General features: G+C 43.4%; 1 protein-coding gene across 2 annotated transcripts in view; it reads left to right on the top strand.

Annotated features, from left to right (window-relative positions):
- LOC311142073 (THO complex subunit 2-like) overlaps window positions 1-18973 on the top strand; it is a gene marked incomplete at its 5' end in the record, with an annotated part of 60178 nt that overhangs the window by 17356 nt on the left and 23849 nt on the right. For both annotated transcript variants that reach the window (XM_084177634.1, XM_084177633.1), the window contains 9 exons: window positions 561-662; window positions 7560-7644; window positions 13345-13438; window positions 15205-15285; window positions 15612-15708; window positions 16361-16478; window positions 16617-16796; window positions 17267-17431; window positions 17930-18205. In XM_084177634.1, the coding sequence (XP_084033760.1) occupies window positions 561-662; window positions 7560-7644; window positions 13345-13438; window positions 15205-15285; window positions 15612-15708; window positions 16361-16478; window positions 16617-16796; window positions 17267-17431; window positions 17930-18205 (1198 nt within the window). The remainder of the gene's footprint in view (window positions 1-560; window positions 663-7559; window positions 7645-13344; window positions 13439-15204; window positions 15286-15611; window positions 15709-16360; window positions 16479-16616; window positions 16797-17266; window positions 17432-17929; window positions 18206-18973) is intronic.

Genomic DNA, 18973 nt, shown 5'->3' with positions numbered 1-18973 from the left:
TTGGCATCATGAGGAAAGGAACTTGTGGATATATTGAAGCAAAATCTCAAGACATCAGTCAGGAAGTTAAAGCTTGGTCGCAAATGGGTCTCCCAAATGGACAATGACCCCAAGCATCCTTCCAAAGTTGTGGCAAAATGGCTTAAGGACAACAAAGTCAAGGTATTGGAGTGGCCATCACAAAGCCCTGACCTCAATCCTATAGAAAATGTGTGGGCAGAACTGAAAAGGTGTGTGCGAGCAAGGAGGCCTACAAACCTGACTCAGTTACACCAGCTGTGTCAGGAGGAATGGGCCAAAATTCACCCAACTTGGGAAGCTTGTGGAAGGCTATTTGAAGAATCTCAAATATAAAATATGTTTTGATTTGTTTAACACTTTTTTGGTTACTACTTGATTCCATGTGTTATTTCATAGTTTTGATGTCTTCACTATTATTCTACAATTTAGAAAATAGTAAAAATAAAGAAAAACCCTTGAATGAGTAGGTGTCCAAACTTTTGACTGGTACTCTATGTCAGTGTTAACCCACCCACCTGTGTTCTACCTGTGGTCCCCAGGTACCGGCTATACGGGCAGTGGAAGAACGAGACGTACACCAGCCACCCGCTGCTGGTCAAGGTCAAAGCTCAGACTGTGGACAGAGCCAAATACATCATGAAGTAAGTCACGTTGCTACGCCTACCTACCGCCTTACCAGTTAGATATAGTGCCTGCTGTTTTATCCAACGTTTGGTTGTGGCACTTAGAAGTCACGTTTTCTGCACCCACAACTCATAGGTTCCTTTTTATAGACTTTTCAGGCATCTAAACTAATTCAGGCGTCCAACCCATGCCCCTTGAGTATAATGTAGCAGCATCTCTAGGAAAGCACCCTCAAAGCCAGTCAGTGTTTCTCACAAATTCTTCTAGGAGATAAACTCAGTTACTTTGTCCATTGAGCTTTCAGTGGTTGCTGTTGGAAACTTGTCAAAAGGTATGTGTGTGTGTCAGGGTTCGTACGGTCATGAAAATCCTGGTAAAGTCATGGGATTTTACAATTGTTTTCCAGGCCTGGAAAATGGTAGAACCTGAAAAGTCATGGAAATTAATTTTTAAAAAAAACATATCAGCCAGGATCGTAATATGAAACTTTAGAGTCTGTGTGCGCGCATCACCTGTATGTGTGTGAATGGGCCATTGCTCAAGGAGAGAGAATAGCCTATCAAATATGATAGAAAACAGACTAACTAGGTAGCCAATTCAAAACTTGTTTTGTAGATACTTCCAGTTGATTTGGGCATCCAATGTATGGGACATTGCAACTCAATAGATGCTACTCAGCCTGCAAATTAAACACTTCTAAGGTAGCGAAGATAAATGACTAAACAAGAAAATATACATTTCCTGAAGAAAATGTGTGGGCTTGCTTCAGCTGAATAAAAAGATTTGTAGCCTACCATAGCCATTTGATCTTTGATATATTGAATGAGCTAATTATTTTATAAAGGCATAAAACGTTTTTGGGTGTAATGTTGCAATGTTTTATTAAGGGTGGTCAACCATCCTTCAGGAGAGCTAATAGGTGTGCAGGCTTTTATTCCAGTCCCCCTCTAACAAACCACATTTTAGAAATGAGCTGCTCAACCGGACCTTGATAAATGAACTCTGATGTGTTTGAACAGGGCTGGATCAAAAGCCTGCCCACCCAGTAGTTCTCCAGACTGAGCCACTGACGGTTGACCACATGTGTTTTATGCAGTTGCCTAACAGGTTGTTCTACTTGGTGGGAGGGTTAAGTGCCTTGCCCAACGACAGGAGATGGTACAGTCGTGGTCAAAAGTTTTGAGAATGACACAAGTATTGGTCTTCACAAAGTTCGCTGCTTCAGTGTTATGAGATATTTTTGTCAGATGTTACTATGGTATACTGAAGTATAATTACAAGCATTCCATAAGTGTCAAAGGCTTTTATTGACAATGACATTTAGTTTATGCAAAGAGTCAATATTTGCAGTGTTGACCCTTCTTTTTCAAGACCTCTGCAATCTGCCCTGGCATGCTGTCAATTAACTTCTGGGCCACATCCTGACTGATGGCAGCCCATTCTTGCATAATCAATCATTGGAGTTTGTCAGAATTTGTGTGTTTTTGTTTGTCCACCCGCCTCTTGAGGATCGACCACAAGTTCTCAATGGGATTAAGGTCTGGGGAGTTTCCTGGCCATGGACCCAAAATGTCTGTGTTTTGTTCCCCGAGCCACTTAGTTATCACTTTTGCCTTATGGCAAGGTGCTCCATCTTGCTGGAAAAGGTTTTGGTCGTCACCAAACTGTTCTTGGATGGTTGGGAGAAGTTGCTCCCTGAGGATGTGTTGGTACCATTCTTTATTCATGGCTGTGTTCTTAGGCAAAATTGTGAGTGAGCCCACTCCCTTGGCTGAGAAGCAACCCCACACATGAATGGTCTCAGGATGCTTTACTGTTGGCATGACACCTTGTCTTCTCCGGACAAGGTGTTTTCCGGATGCCCCAAACAATCGGAAAGGGGATTCATCAGAGAAAATGACTTTACCCCAGTCCTCAGCAGTCCAATCCCTATACCTTTTGCAGAATATCAGTCTGTCCCTGATGTTTTTCCTGGAGAGAAGTGGCTTCTTTGCTGCCCTTCTTGACACCAGGCCATCCTCCAAAAGTATTCGCCTCACTGTGCATGCAGATGCACTCACACCTGCCTGCTGCCATTCCTGAGCAAGCTCTGCACTGGTGGTGCCCCGATCCCGCAGCTGAATCAACTTTAGGAGACGGTCCTGGCGCTTGCTGGACTTTCTTGGGCGCCCTGACGCCGCCTTCACAATAATTGAACCTCTCCTTGAAGTTCTTGATGATCCGATAAATGGTTGATTTAAGTGCAATCTTACTAGCAGCAATATCCTTGCCTGTGAAGCCCTTTTTGTGCAAAACAATGATGACGGCACGTGTTTCCTTGCAGGTAACCATGGTTAACAGAGGAAGAACAATGATTTCAAGCACCACCCTCCTTTTAAAGCTTCCAGTCTGTTCTTCTAACTCAATCAGCATGACAGAGTGATCTCCAGCCTTGTCCTCGTCAACACTCTCACCTGTGTTAACGAGAGAATCACTGACATGATGTCAGCTGGTCCTTTTGTGGCAGGGCTGAAATGCAGTGGAAATGTTTTTGGGGGATTAAGTAAATTTGAATGGCAAAGAGGGACTTTGCAATTAATTGCAATTCATCTGATCACTCTTCATGACATTCTGGAGTATATGCAAATTGCCATCATCAAAACTGAGGCAGCAGACTTTGTGAAAATTAGTATTTGTGTCATTCTCAGAACTTTTGACCACGACTGTACATTGGATCAGAGAGTAGTCTCCCAGTGTTGATACCACATTTACCCTTACTTTTTTTATATGTACATAGATGCTGCCAATTGTTCGTCATGGAAATTTGATTGAAGGTCATGGAAAAGTTGTGAAATTCCATCTGTCTAAATGTGTATGAACGCTGGTGTGTGTGTGGTGGGTGCTGCTGAGAAGCGCTAACATGCAGCTATGGTTACCATGGTACATTTTTAGGTTGGCACAGCTAGGACTGTTCTGTGACTTTCATGGCATTATTTGATATAAGTGCTCACATCTACTAATGGCTTGCACACAAAATAGGCCATTAACTGGGCCAGTAATATTTCATTGAATCTAGTTCTCAAAAACATTCTCGCTCGCACTTCCATAAAGACACGCTCTCACACACATACACGCTGACACACACACACACACACACACACACTCATAATAGCAGATGTGGGCTGGTGTGGGTGCCTACTTTGGAATGGGCCCCAGGCTCGTTTTATTTCTGAAACACTGGGCTTTGTGGGGTCAGTGCTGAGTTTCAGCCACTCACACCCTACTGAATATCCGGACTACATGTTCACTCGATTCACCACATTTCTTACTGCTATAATACCTGGAGCGGAATAAATTATATTTTAGCACAGTGAAAATGTTGTGCACATACAGTACCAGTCAAAAGTTTGGACACACCTACTCATTCAAGGGTTTTTCTTTATTTTTTACTATTTTCTACATTGTGTAGTGAAGACATCAAAACTATGAAATAACACATGTGGAATCAAGTAGGAACCAAAAAAAGTGTTAAACAAATCAAAATATATTTTATATTTGAGATTTTTTCAAAGTAGCCACCCTTTGCCTTGATGACAGCTTTGCACACGCTTGGCATTCTCTCAACCAGCCTCACCTGGAATGCTTTTCCAACAGTCTTGAAGGAGTTCCCACATATGCTGAGCACTTGTTGGCTGCTTTGCCTTCACTGCGGTCCAACTCATCCCAAACCATCTCAATTTGGTTGAGGTCGGGGGATTGTGGAGGCCAGGTCATCTGATGCAGCACTCCATCACTCTCCTTCTTGGTAAAATAGCCCTTACACAGCCTGGAGGTGTGTTGGGTCATTGTCCTGTTAAAAAACAAATGCTAGTCCCACTAAGCCCAAACCAAATGGGATGGCGTATCGCTGCAGAATGCTGTGGTAGCCATGCTGGTTAAGTGTGCCTTGAATTCTAAATAAATCAGACAGTCTCACCAGCAAAGCACCCCCACACCATAACACCACCTCCTCCATGCTTCACGGTGGGAGCTACACATGCGGAGATCATCCGTTCACCCACACTGCGTCTCACAAAGACACGGCGGTTGGAACCAAAAGTATCCAATTTGGACTCCAGACCAAAGGACAGATTTCCACCGGTCTAATGTCCATTGCTTGTGTTTCTTGGCCCAAGTAAGTCTCTTCTTATTGGTGTTCTTTAGTGGTGGTTTCTTTGCAGCAATTAGACCATGAAGGCCTGATTCACACAGTGTCCTCTGAACATTTGATGTTGAAATGTGCCTGTTACTTCAACTTTGTGAAGCATTTATTTGGGCTGCAATTTCTTAGGCTGGTAACTATAATGAACCTATCCGCTGTAGCAGAGGTAACTCTGGTTCTTCCTTTCCTGTGGCGGTCCTCATGAGAGCTAGTTTCATGAGAGCTAGCGCTTGATGGTTTTTGTGACTGTACTTGAAGAAACTTTCAAAGTGCTTCACATTTTCCGCATTGACTGACCTTCATGTCTTAAAGTAATGATGGACTGTCGTTTCTCTTTGCTTATTTGAGCTGTTCTTGCCATAATATGGACTTGGTCTTTTACCAAATAGGGCTATCTTCTGTATAACCCCCCACCTTGTCACAACACAACTGATTGGCTCAAACGCATTAAGAAGGAAAGAAATTCCACAAATTAACTTTTAAGAAGGCACACCTGTTAATTGAAATGCATTCCAGGTGACTACCTCATGAAGCTGCTTGAGAGAATGCCAAGAGTGTGCAAAGCTGTCATCAAGGCAAAGGATGGCTATTTGAAGAATCTCAAATATAAAATATATTTTGATTTGTTTAGCCCTTTTTTGTTTACTACATGATTCCATGTGTGTTATTTAATAGTTTTCATGTCTTCACTACTATTGTACAATGTAGAAAATAGTAAAAAAGAAAGAAAATCCCTTGAATGAGTAGGTGTGTGCAAACCTTTGACTGGTAGTGTACGTCCTAAGAGGAACTGTCTTTATTGCATGAGGAATGATAAGCACCTGATCATCACACTGGCTGTATAACATGCTTACAGTCTATTTGATTTTGGCACGATTGCATTAATGGAGCCATTCGGGATTTGAAACACAAAGTGATCACCCTGTCACTTGTTTTGGTAAACGGCTGAAGGATAGAATATACCAATTCTGGACTGTCCCTTTTAAAATGAAATCCTATGCATTTCCAATGGCACTTCATGGTACATGCATAGTATTTGCTACTGTATACCTCATATTTACTGTTTTTCACAGGAATGCTGTATGATACATACTTGTTTTCCATGTGTGGAAGTACATCTTCATTCAATGTTTGTGCCTGAGGCCTAATGTTTCACTGCTCCCTGTACTGTACCAGTGAACATTGGAAGTATTCCCATCACTGCCACCACACACACAAAGCCAGCACCTCTGGGCTGTGTGATAATGTAAGACAGAGCAGGCACCTTGGGAAGCAATGGTTTGTTTCCTACTCTACCCACCCCCCCGAGCCCAACCCCCCTCACGGAAGAAAATAAAAAAGGTAATTCCTCCATTTATTTTAATGGAAGCTGGCAGCTGGGTATGGAGCAGGCCTCCTTTCCCTAGAGTCATCAATATTCTGCTGGATCCCACCCGGCAGGAACACTGCTCGGCCAGCCAGGGTCCCCCCCCCCCCCCCCACACACACACACACACATATTTTGTAAACGCTCTGGCTCCTATGAAGGTGTTTCCACTGATTGCTTGTGTTTGCGTGTGTGAGCGCCTTGACAAGAGGAATGACCCTGAGGGTGTGTGGTGGTGTTGGTGATAGGGAATATAAGCACACCAGCGTGCTGGGGGATGGGACAGTTTATTGTGTAGGAGGGGAGACTAATGGATGAAGTGGAGGAGGGCTGAGATCCTGCAGCTCTGGTGCAGTGGAAGGCAGGCAGGGAGAGCTGGAGTGGGGGGGATTAGAGAAAATTGCTCCAGAGATGCACTTGAGTGGACTACTCCCATCCATGTCAGATTTGAGGCTAGCGTAGCAGCACTACAACCCTTCTCCTCTGGCCTGCTGTCCTGCTCTCATAGGTCATTGACCTTCTCACCAGCCCCTAGCCCCATGTTGTACAAACCATTGTTACTTAAGTTGCTGCTACTGAATAATTACATTTGATTATTCATTCAATCCATCCCTTTGCTGTCCCTGTTTGCATCTTAGTCTTGTGTAATTAACTGAAGGATGTCGGTGCTTTTAGTCCAGTGCTTATTAATCATGAAAATGGAACATTGCTTGGACGTCATTAACCATACCTCTTGATATGGATACAGCGCTGCTGAGTGAAATGTCACAACTGCTCTGCGTCACTACAAGGTGGCTAATGCAGACGAGAACAAGGAAGGGAATTAATGTGTCGTGCCTGTCCCTGGTCTGCATCGTGTATACAGTATGCGTGTGCTGTGCAGCACCGCAGTAGGAAATGAGTGCCTGGTGGTGGTGCTTTAGCTACCTACTTCTCAATCACCACCCCTCTCCCTCCCTCCCTCGCAGACAAGCCTACCTCAGACCTCACTGTATTTTAACATCCACACACTGACATTGTCATTACTCCCCACCACAATGTGTCTGTCTGTGTCTCTCTGGTGTGAGCTGTAGGTTTTAACAAGCATGGATTAGTGTACAAACATTTCCTTCCCTTAGTTTTGTTGACATGAATCATAATTTTGTCAATAATGCTGTGTGAGAGGGGAAAAATATAATTTTGATAAATGGATATCAGCATGAAGCAAGCAACCATTGAGTGCAAGTTCATTATTAGTTGTAAATTCTTCTACTAAATAATGTTTTTCAATCTAGCCTAACCATCAAACCAGGGGTGCCACATAATTGTCAGGGTTAAATGTATTGGCAGCAAGATGCTTCAATCTCTTTCTTCCTTTCTTTTTCCCAGGCGATTGACCAAAGAGAATGTGAAACCATCTGGGCGCCAGATAGGCAAGCTGAGCCATAGCAACCCCACCATCCTCTTTGACTATGTATGTATTCTCAATCATTTTATGAACTTCTATTCACCTACTGTACAGTTGAAAGCAGTGTTAAAATACGGACACTAATATTAGCCTTATTTTGAATGATATCTCCAGACTTGTTAAATAGTTAATGCCCTACTCCTACTTTAACTGAGTATTTCATCTTGACAGTGAAAAGGGCTCAGTAGAGGACACAATCTCGATGGGGCAGAGAGACATTCTTTTAAGGCGACTGTATAGATAAAAATCTACCATTGTAAAGATAAGCTGCTGCTGAAAATGGGGGCTGAATGTAAATTTGATTCACTGCGACTGTTTACTCTCCATCAGAGCCTGTCTTATCTTGCTAGAACACCCCCATCCATGTCCTCTCCTGTCCCTCTCTACGGCATAAGCACTATTCCCTAACCCTCCCCTAAATCTCTCACATCTCCAAAAATTACTTGAGGAAAATTGTCGGCCAAACAGAAAGAGGAGATGAGTGGAGGGGGTTTTGTGGTGCCTCAGCAGCAGGACATTAATAGAATGAGAAAGGGCTTGGCTCTGTGGCTCTGCCTGACAGTGGAAGGAGGAGAGAGAGGAGGACGGGAACTGACTGAGTCAGGAATAAGCTGTGCTGCTCCTCTTAAAGCCTCCATTCCATCTCTTCGTCTCTCAGCCTGCAGTCTGACTGAATGGCCTCTGAGGGTGTTTTCACATATAGTCCTCTTTTAAAAAATGATCTCAGTCCTCTTTAAAGTGAACTCTGGGGTAAAAAATAAAGCAAAATAACTCTGTTCTCTTTGTATTCACGCTGCCCTTTCCTTTGAATGAGGACTCAACTCTTTTGCCAGTTCACTTCACCTATTTTGTGGTCTGAGTCCTCTTTGCATTCACATTGCTATGTTTAGTAAGGAACCAAAATCTTTTTCCAACATTCACTCAATGCACTCTGGGTTTTTACAAAGTGCAGGATAAGCCATTCTGTGTTATTGGACAGCTAGATATACCTACTTACATTTTGGAAGCTAATAGATTACATTTAGTTAAAATATGAGACGTAATAGTTATAATCTGAAGATAATATTAACATGTAAATATAAACTTTTAGCAAAAATGTTTTTTCAATTTACAATCTGTAGAAACAATGAGAATAGAAGGGTTCAGAACTTTTGTGAAACATCACAGTACAGTTGAAAAATATATGGCAAATAGAAATCCTATATGGATGGTGTTTAGAGATAGATGGGAGGGGTTGAATGGAGCTGAAGGATGGGACTAATAACAACAAGATAACTAATGTAAATCATACTGTGTCCATAATAAATATATAGGTTGCCAAGCCCGCTCCTGCTAGAATGAACGATATGCATCTTATAGCATCTATTGATAGGACAGGCGCCTGTCAGTTACAAGTCAGCGATGACAGGGAAACACTGCTGGTTTGACAGTCTGCTGTCGGTCCCGCCTCTCGGTACTTTGGTGTGTGTGTGTTGTGTGCTCGGGAATTCCAAGTATTTTCTGTGAGCCTGCTCATTTGACTCCTCCGTTCACGTAAAAGAGATGGCCCATTTGGTTCCCAAACGGCTCTAAGTTCAAAATGCTTAAAAATCGACCTAGAACCATGAAGAAATTGCAAATCTCCAATGTAAAGCCCAAAGGGTAGGCTACCATTATGTTGTGAAATGCACGTTCAAATAAATATTTACCTGTCCAAATTATTAGATGGCCTGCAAATCAGCGTGGGCCAGATTTACATGCTCTCCCCACTATTTATTGTTTCTACAGTGAGGATTCACCCGCTTTAGAATGATTTTGTAACTTATCTGCAGAAAAACGTTGTTTTGAGATCAAAAAGCAGTAGTAGCAGTATGCAAATCAGGGAGCCAAATTAACAGCTCTTTCACCTATGCGGCGCTTTCACTGATGCGATTCTGTTCCCGACATTCACCAAAAAGATCCGTAAAAAAAATAAAGCAGTTCATTCGCGAATGACCCATCAAGTAGTGTGCTGTGGTTGCAGTCAAACTACACGGCGGGAGAGCGCATGAATTTGCATGTCCCATTATAATGTGAGTGAATTTGCATGTCCCATTATAATGTGAGTGAATTTGCACGTCCCATATAATGTGGTAAAGATGAGTCGAAATCCACTTAGCCTATGATTTTCTGGCACATTCATTTATTTTCTTTCGCGGGCAGTAAACACGTGTTGGGCCAGTGGATCTCGTCAGGGAGTGGCCCTATCCGGCCAGTAACTTTTTTGCGCATTTTTGCATTCCAGTTCAACATTTACCTACTCTACCTTGGAAGACTACAAGTGTAAATGTCATGCTATTTGTATTTGAGCAATATGATTTGCGGTTCATTCAAGCACCACCACGCTCCCGCATCACAACTTCTCGAGCAGTAGCCTACATGAGTTGGTGCCTTACCACAGCACACGTGAGCAGTCCAGAGCAAAAAGAAGAACCCATTAGTGATGCATGGGTTGACTCATATCCCTCAGTCCTTGCGGTTATATCCGGGGGGCGGGTGGGTTTAGGCTCATTAAATATTGTGTGGATGAAGGGCGGGTGGGTTGAATAAAGGGAAAAAACAATACCTGAATGGATCATTATTGTGCAATGTATATACAGTTGAAGTCGGAAGTTTACATACACCTTAGCCAAATACATTTAAACTCAGTTTTTCACAATTCCTGACATTTAATCCTAGTAAAACTTCCCTGTCTTAGGTCAGTTAGGATCACCACTTTATTTTAAGAATGTGAAATGTCAGAATAAAAGTAGAAAGAATGATTTATTTCAGATTTTATTTCTTTCATCACATTCCCAGTGGGTCAGAAGTTTACATACACTCAATTAGTATTTGGTAGCATTGCCTTTAAATTGTTTAACTTGGGTCAAATGTTTCGGGTAGCCTTCCACAAGCTTCCCACAATAAGTTGGGTGAATTTTGGCCCATTCCTCCTGACAGAGCTGGTGTAACTGAGTCAGGTTTGTAGGCCTCCTTTTTCGCACACGCTTTTTCAGTTCTGTCCACAAATGTTCTATAAGATTGAGGTCAGGGCTTTGTGATGGCCACTCCAATAACTTGACTTTGTTGTCCTTAAGCCATTTTGCCACAACTTTGGAAGAGTTGTCCATTTGGAAGACCCATTTGTGACCAAGCTTTAACTTCCTGTCTGATGTCTTGAGATGTTGCTTCAATATATCCACATAATTTTCCTTCCTCATGATGCCATCTATTTTGTGAAGTGCACCAGTCCCACCTGCAGCAAAGCATCCCCACAGCATGATGCTGCGGGGGTGCTTGTGTCATGCACAAAATTACTTGTGTCATGCACAAAGTAGATGTCCTAACCAACTTGCCAAAACTACAGTTTGTTAACAAGAATATTGTGGCGTGGTTGAAAAACAAGTTTTAATGACTCCAACCTAAGTGTATGTAAACTTACGACTTCAACTGTATCTATAGGCTACATTGAGATGTTTCTTTCATTATTTTAGGCTATCTGGCATTAGTGCGGAAGCTTTAGGGCCTAACTGTAAGTGCAAAATAGCCTACATGCCAATCGCCAAATGCATGTGGGAAAGGGCAGGAAATGTTAATGTCGATCCATGGAGGCAAAAATAATAATAAAGTGACTGGAGGGCCAGATAAGTCATGTTTGGGAAATATTTTGTGAAGTGGTAAAAGAGGATGATAGCAGTGCCGGCTATGTTATGTGTGATGATTGTGAGGCCCTAAACAAATATGACAGTCACAAGACGGAACTTCAAATAAGCGTATGGCACGTCAAGGGAACTGTAGCCAACTGTTCAGATGGTTTAAATGGAAACTGAAATCTGGACACTGACTGTAGGTCTGAAACCTCCCACATAGCCTTAATATTAACTCCTACAGAATTACGCATTTCTTGGGGTAAAATGATATACCAAATGTAGGTAACATTTTGACTTGGGAACAGGAGTGGAGAAATATGATTTCTTTCTTTCAGCGTCTTGAGAGAATGCACCGTTAGATACCGTCTATAGAGGTGCTATCTTTATCAGCATCATAAAAGCTGATAGTATTTCAACCACATAAAATATGCTTCCAAGCTGAACATCTTGGGTTGTTTTCACAGCTTTCTATTTCCTTACAACCGGTCAAGTTGACATTTTGCACAAAAAAATCTTTCCAGTTTTAAAGCAGAGATGACAGAGAAATTGACCGATGTCAACTAGATTGAAGCATTCATTCTATCCATTTATGACATTATTCTGGTGAGCAAGGGTTTATTTAGTCTTCTATGGCACCATATAATGACAGACGAGAAGTTACATGTATCTAATTATAGACAAGTTGACTAACAAATAGCCTACCAAAATGTCTGAAATTATAAGCAGAAGCATATCTAAATTGGGCAACAAAAAAATCCTGCACCCCCTGTCAAAAACTCGTTCCATCATGTCTGACTGTAGCCTACAGCGCATTTTCTATATTAGCGGGTTAGGGTCTGGTGCGGTCCTCAGATTTTCACTTTATCATGTATAGTCGTGCGTTGTGGATGGGTTGTTAGCAATAGCAATCTACTCGCTGAACTTATTTATTTTAGGCAAAGTGATTTACAAATGTAAACCTTCAATAGCTAACATACTAGCAATATGCTGGCTACTGTTGATAGTCTGCAAAAAGAAAGCTACAAAAAGACACCTGCCATTAGTCTTTGCTAGCCTACTGTAGCCATGTTGAGATCTCTTTTGGAACGTTGGTCTTAAAGGGGCAGCGTCCTATTTTGAAATCTCAAAACGACATACTTTCGAAACAAAAATGAATGCAGTTAATACAATGCAATTCTAAAGAATAGAGTCATCAAGGCAAAGGGTGGCTATTTGAAGAATCTCAAATATAGAATATATTTCGATTTGTTTAACACTTTTTTGGTTACTACATGATTCCATATGTGTTATTTCATAGATTTGATGTCTTCACTATAATTCTACAATGTAAAAACATTAAGAAAAACCCTTGAATGAGTAGGTGAGTCCAAACGTCTGACTGTTAGTGTACATATTGTAATAACCAAATGAAGCCTCTTAATAGCTGAATACAGGGAGAACACATGCCAAACTATTTGCCCTGCATGACCGCAATGCATTTAAGAACTACACCATGTCTGGGCCAGTAGAAATTCTGTTAGGGCCAGTAGATTTTTGGCCAACTGGCCCACCGGGCCAGTGAGAAAAAAAAGTTAACATTGGACCCTGCTGTGTTTCATATGCAGCCACAGAAAGGTGGCACATAGTAAATGTACTGTGCTTTGATTGACAAACAGCAAGCTTGACTAGTTTATAAAAGGTGTCAACTCAGTGAATAAAGTCGATCCCATATATCCTTGCCATTCATCAATCGTGCAAACGTAGTTATGTCCATGGTATCTTATCCGGACAAGTAAACTAAAGATCTTGTTTTATTTTCGATATGAAGTCCAACAGGACTTGCCAGACAGTGACGTTAAAGTGAGTGACTCGTCAGTAGCCTACCGAATTGAATTGGTAATTTGTCTCCCTAATTTGCATACGGGTAGGCTTTTTGGCGATTCTCTGCAAATAAATGATGAAAACATTTGATGAAGATGGTGAATGCTCCTTACTGCAGGAACAATAGGTAGGCTAGTGGAGAGAGAGCCTCACTCTGGTCTGTATTGTATTAACCAGGTATTTATTGTCACTCTCTCAGATCCTGTCTCAGATCCAGTGGTATGACAACCTCATCGGTCCAGTGGTAGACTCCCTCAAATACCTCACCTCGCTCAACTATGACGTCATGGCCTGTATCCTTACTCTGCCATTTCGTGACTTGCTGTTTTTACTGATGTATTTATACACATTCAGTACTATGTTTAACTATGTACAGTGGGGAAAAAAAGTATTTAGTCAGCCACCAATTGTGCAAGTTCTCCCACTTAAAAAGATGAGAGAGGCCTGTAATTTTCATCATAGGTACACGTCAACTATGACTGACAAATTGAGGAAAAAAAATCCAGAAAATCACATTGTAGGATTTTTAATGAATTTATTTGCAAATTATGGTGGAAAATAAGTATTTGGTCACCTACAAACAAGCAAGATTTCTGGCTCTCACAGACATGTAACTTCTTCTTTAAGAGGCTCCTCTGTCCTCCACTCGTTACCTGTATTAATGGCACCTGTTTGAACTTGTTATCAGCATAAAAGACACCTGTCCACAACCTCAAACAGTCACACTCCAAACTCCACTATGGCCAAGACCAAAGAGCTGTCAAAGGACACCAGAAACAAAATTGTAGACCTGCACCAGGCTGGGAAGACTGAATCTGCAATAGGTAAGCAGCTTGGTTTGAAGAAATCAACTGTGGGAGCAATTATTAGGAAATGGAAGACATACAAGACCACTGATAATCTCCCTCGATCTGGGGCTCCACGCAAGATCTCACCCTGTCGGGTCAAAATGATGACAAGAACGGTGAGCAAAAATCCCAGAACCACACGGGGGGACCTAGTGAATGACCTGCAGAGAGCTGGGACCAAAGTAACAAAGCCTACAATCAGTAACACACTACGCCGCCAGGGACTCAAATCCTGCAGTGCAAGACGTGTCCCCCTGCTTAAGCCAGTACATGTCCAGGCCCGTCTGAAGTTTGCTAGAGTGCATTTGGATGATCCAGAAGAGGATTGGGAGAATGTCATATGGTCAGATGAAACCAAAGTAGAACCTTTTGGTAAAAACTCAACTCGTCGTGTTTGGAGGACAAAGAATGCTGAGTTGCATCCAAAGAACACCATACCTTCTGTGAAGCATGGGGGTGGAAACATCATGCTTTGGGGCTGTTTTTCTGCAAAGGGACCAGGACGACTGATCCGTGTAAAGGAAAGAATGAATGGGGCCATGTATCGTGAGATTTTGAGTGAAAACCTCCTTCCATCAGCAAGGGCATTGAAGATGAAATGTGGCTGGGTCTTTCAGCATGACAATGATCCCAAACACACCGCCCGGGCAACGAAGGAGTGGCTTCGTAAGAAGCATTTCAAGGTCCTGGAGTGGCCTAGCCAGTCTCCAGATCTCAACCCCATAGAAAATCTTTGGAGGGAGTTGAAAGTCTGTGTTGCCCAGCGACAGCCCCAAAACATCACTGCTCTAGAGGAGATCTGCATGGAGGAATGGGCCAAAATACCAGAAACAGTGTGTGAAAACCTTGTGAAGACTTACAGAAAACATTTGACCTGTGTCATTGCCAATAAAGGGTATATAACAAAGTATTGAGAAACTTTTGTTATTGACCAAATACTTATTTTCCACCATAATTAGCAAATAAATTCATTAAAAATCCTACAATGTAATTTTCTGGATTTTTCTTTCTCATTTTGTCTGTCATAGTTGACGTGTACCTATGATGAAAATTACAGGCCTCTCTCATCTTTTTAAGTGGGAGAACTTGCACAATTGGTGGCTGACTAAATACTTTTTTTCCCCACTGTATTTGGAATGCTCTAGTCCAGCCATAGTAGTCAGACTGTATTAAGACTTGCCATGTTGTGCCCCTTAACTCGTTGCCCATAGATTGCATTATTGAAGCGCTGGCCAATCCAGAGAAAGAGAAGATGAAACATGACGACACTACGATATCCTCCTGGCTTCAGAGTGAGTTCACTACTACAGCAATGTGGGGGGATTATTTGACTTGGGTTGTGTTCAGGAGAAAATATTTGGAAATGGTGTGAAAAGGGGAGGTACCACCTGAACTCAGATTTTCATTTTACGTTACAAAATGTTTTACTACAGTGTACCCTACCAAACACGACCCTGATGTCACGAATCAGCTTTATTATCAAAGGGGCATTAGGGTGGGCTTTAGTTCCATGTAGTGACATCCCAGTGCAACTCTACTTTAGTTGACCGTGTTTTATGCAACATATGTCTGCTTGCTAACTAATGATCTGCTGACCTTTCTCCTGTCTCCTATCCAGGCCTGGCTAGTCTGTGTGGAGCGGTGTTCAGGAAATACCCAATCGAGTTGGCCGGCCTCCTCCAGTATGTGACCAATACGCTGAAAGCAGGGAAGAGGTAACAATAACTCCTCGTCAGGCAGACAGCCACCTCATTGGCTTGCTGGCTCTGATTTGATTCATTGTGATGGAGTCTGTCGCTCGTAGTCAGTCAACTGGGTCCCCTCTGTCTGGCCAGGCTCTGGGCTGAGAGGTAGGGGCAGAGGGAGAGGAGCCTTGGCTGTTGTTGTGCCTCCCTGCAGGGCCCTGGCTTGGGCAGAGCTGCTGAGTAATGTGGTGTTGATGAGGAGGATGCTGACTGTGTGGGTGTTTGGGCACCCATGGAGGAGGGGAGGGTAATTATCACAGTGCTGGTCTCCCTGTAATGGCTGGAGTCAGCAGGTAGCGAATCACACTAGGCTCCATGGCAACTTTCTCTTGATCCCTCCCTCCCTCTCCCATCCTTCTCCAGGGCCAGGGATGCAGGGGAAGTAAATAGAGGTGGCTCTCTGCCATAGTGCCCATGAAACAGCATGGGACAGAATTGTCATGTAGATTTGCTGAATTATACTATTATTAGTGCGCTGTCCTTAGCTACTCCTATGATTGTTTTCACCCAACCGTGTTTGTTGACACGTGTTTATTTTTGTGTATGTGCACATACTATTTGTTTGTCCGCATTCACAAATATGCATACAATGTGTTTCTGTTGTGTTTTCCCCCCACTGCAGTTTTGACCTGCTGATTCTAAAAGAGGTGGTGCAGAAGATGGCCGGCATCGAGATCACGGACGAGATGACATCAGAGCAGATGGAGGCTATGACTGGAGGGGAGCAGCTCAAAGCTGAGGTACAGGGCCATCTTTAGTCTGACTTAAACGTTGAAACTATACACCATGACTAGCTCAAAGCTGAGGCACATTGCATTAGTTGGCTATTGCTCAGCATGACTTGAAATAATTCAATTATATTTTCTTTCTGTCCCCAGGGTGGTTACTTTGGTCAGATCCGTAACACTAAGAAGTCGTCCCAGCGTCTAAAGGATGCCCTGTTGGACCATGAGCTGGCTCTGCCCCTCTGTCTCCTCATGGCCCAGCAACGCAATGGCGTGGTGTTTCTGGAGGGGGGCGAGAAACACCTCAAACTGGTGGGCAAGCTCTACGACCAGGTACGTACTCATAACCTGCAGAGGGTAAGTTGAAGTCATGTCGATAAGCTACATCAGGGGAATGGAATTCTCCCTTTTTTTCATTACTACATTTCTTAAACATTACACAGCTGACAATGATGTTTAGTTTAATTCCCCCAAGTTGCCTTGAAGCTGTGAGGTTTCCTCGTCGATAATCTCCCAAAATTGCCTCTGTGTGCCGTATTGGGCCACATTGATGGATGGTTTTAATAAACCAGGTTGTGTCCTTAAACAAATGAGGAACTGTGGGATTAATAACACACAAACATGTCTGTGCAATAAGGGAGAAAGAACTCCTTGGTATGTGTAAAAAATAGCACCCTATTTCCTATATAGAGCACTACTTTCGACCAGAGCCCATGCGGGCCCTTGTCAAAAGTAGTGCACTAAAGAAGGGTTAGGGTGCCATTCTGGACACTCTGACTCTCTCCCCTGTCCCCTGGCTACAGTGTCACGACACCCTGGTCCAGTTCGGTGGCTTCCTGGCCTCCAACCTGAGTACTGAGGATTACATCAAGCGTGTTCCCTCCATCGACATCCTCTGTAACCAGTTCCACACCCCCCACGACGCTGCCTTCTTCCTCTCACGCCCCATGTACGGACATCAGATCCTGGTGAGTAGTCTCCTTCCCTCTGGTAGTTCACCCTTAGCTTGTACAATATGACCAATGGATACATCCACAGTGAGTATAACAGATCTACAAATATATTCAATACAAACTCATACGACTGCAACCTTGAATTGATGTGCACAGTAATGCTTTGAGAACACTGGCCATATAGAGTTCTGGAAGAAGAATGGTTTTAGTTCCAGAGAGCGACAGCCGCGCTCCTCCCATGTGCTGTGTAACCTGATTTACTGTCCCCCTGGCCGGGCGTGAAACATCCTGAGTTCCCCCTCTGCTGCCGTCACACGACATGGTCACGCCATCTGAACAATCACATCTGACACACATTCATCATGTCAGGTTGTGTGTCTGGGAACAGATCAGACTCACTGTCCTGCTGGGAGTCATGTATAGTACAGCACCATGGATCAGGCTGACCCAGGCTGCTGCTTTCAGACTGCATAAACTCCTGTACTGAAACAGTGTCCCCTCCTCTCTCCCCAGTCTAAGTATGATGAGCTGAAGAAAGCTGAGAAGAGCAACCGGCAGCAGCAGAAGGTCCATAAGTACGTGGCGGCGTGTGAGCTGGTGATGTCGCCGGTGCATGAGGCCGTGGTGTCCCTGCACCCGCCCCGCGTCTGGGACGACCTCCGACCCCAGTTCTACGCCACCTTCTGGTCGCTGACCATGTACGACCTGGCCGTGCCACACAACGCCTACGACCGCGAGGTGAAGAAGCTACAGGTCCAGGTCAAGGCTATCGAGGAGAACCCTGATGTGGTGAGTCGCATCATCAGGGGCATGTTCATTAGAGCACACAATGGAAAACAGTTTTAAAAGATTTGCTACGGAAAATGAAAATTAGCATTTCTTATTGGACCATGTAGTGGACAAGTCCAAGTAGTCCCTCCCTGTTTCAGTCTGTTTTCTTCTGTTTGGTGCCTAATGAACAGGACCCCAGGCATCTATCAGACCCCTTGATACTGCAGCACACAGAGACTATTCTCATCTTCCAGTTAATCTCTCCCTCATCAACAGCTCATTAAATGCCCTCCAAACACAGTCACACAGTTCATTGTGGTGTAATTGCAATGGTCTCAATTATCACTTGACTTGGAGAGTTATGGTAATTGCACTGTAATTGTATTGGGCTTCAGCTCTAAGTTGTTATTAGTGTTCTCTCTGTGTATGTGTTCTCCCCATCTAAACAGCAGCCTGTTTGTTTGTCTATGGTGTCTGCTGTCTGTCTGCAGCCCATGAACATACACTAACCAGCCTGTCTGTCTGGTGTCTGCTGTCTGTCTGCAGCCCATGAACATACACTAACCAGCCTGTCTGTCTGGTGTCTGCTGTCTGTCTGCAGCCCATGAACATACACTAACCAGCCTGTCTGTCTGGTGTCTGCTGTCTGTCTGCAGCCCATGAACATACACTAACCAGCCTGTCTGTCTGGTGTCTGCTGTCTGTCTGCAGCCCATGAACACACACTAACCAGCCTGTCTGTCTGGTGTCTGCTGTCTGTCTGCAGCCCATGAACATACACTAACC

The sequence above is a fragment of the Coregonus lavaretus genome, assembly GCF_964263955.1.
Source record: "Coregonus lavaretus genome assembly, chromosome: 15".
In the NCBI taxonomy this organism is placed as follows: domain Eukaryota; kingdom Metazoa; phylum Chordata; class Actinopteri; order Salmoniformes; family Salmonidae; genus Coregonus; species Coregonus lavaretus.
The sequence above is the reverse complement of the archived record's forward strand: the minus strand, read 5'-3'. Positions and strand labels throughout refer to the sequence as shown.